Source organism: Myotis lucifugus, unplaced genomic scaffold (genome assembly GCF_000147115.1).
Source record: "Myotis lucifugus unplaced genomic scaffold, Myoluc2.0 scaffold_2341, whole genome shotgun sequence".
NCBI lineage: Eukaryota > Metazoa > Chordata > Mammalia > Chiroptera > Vespertilionidae > Myotis > Myotis lucifugus.
The window spans coordinates 18,020-18,642 of NW_005873389.1; the positions used below are offsets into that span (position 1 = coordinate 18,020).

The following is a 623-nucleotide window of genomic DNA, read 5'->3' on the forward strand; positions in this document are numbered from 1 at the left end:
AAGTGGCTGAGGAAAGGTGAGAGCAGCAAGCAGAGCCCTCCGAGCACCCAAGCAAGACAGCGAAGGAGCCCCCCGCGGCCTCTTGCGCCTCCACCAAGCGGCGGGCGAGCAGCTTCTCGAGCTGCATTCTGCTTGCATCTGGATGGAGCCCCTGTGTCCGCGGGGCGGAAGGTAACAACCAAGCTTCCCCCTCGTCGGTGCCAATAAAATATTAATACAACGTAAGCACCCACTTCACCGTCGTGTGAAGCCAGCTTATTCAGACGGAATCCAACCGCGCCTTCCTCTCGGCCGGGAATGACTGGCTGCCTTCCGCCAGCTCCCACTCCCCTGACCCCATGCTCGTCCAGAGGAGCGACGGGCGTTTCAGGTGCCTGTGACAAGCCAGGGACAGGCACCCCTGTCATTGCTGCCCGCCCACATGCGTGTCACGGCTGTGACGGGCACATCCCAGAGCCACTCATTCCCAGCTGGCCCGGGTCACCTGGGCATCGCTGTCCTCGCCTCCCCAGCAGGGGGAGCCCCGCCTTCCCTGCTCCCAGGGCCAGAGGGGAGGGTGCACCGCAGGGAAGCGCTATGAGGCCAAGGACACAGGCGGCTCCAGTCACCGGAGGGCCGGCGGA

The 623-nt window shown here is 64.5% G+C and overlaps 1 protein-coding gene across 1 annotated transcript in view; it reads right to left on the reverse strand.

Annotated features, from left to right (window-relative positions):
- The window catches only part of LOC102426492 (PHD finger protein 21B-like), a gene marked incomplete at its 3' end in the record, with an annotated part of 17,073 nt that extends 16,733 nt beyond the window's left edge, over nucleotides 1–340 (reverse strand). Inside the window, exon 1 of the mRNA XM_023749009.1 lies at nucleotides 281–340. Within this exon, the coding sequence (XP_023604777.1) occupies nucleotides 281–340 (60 nt within the window). The remainder of the gene's footprint in view (nucleotides 1–280) is intronic.
- Between the last annotated feature and the right edge of the window lie 283 nt (nucleotides 341–623).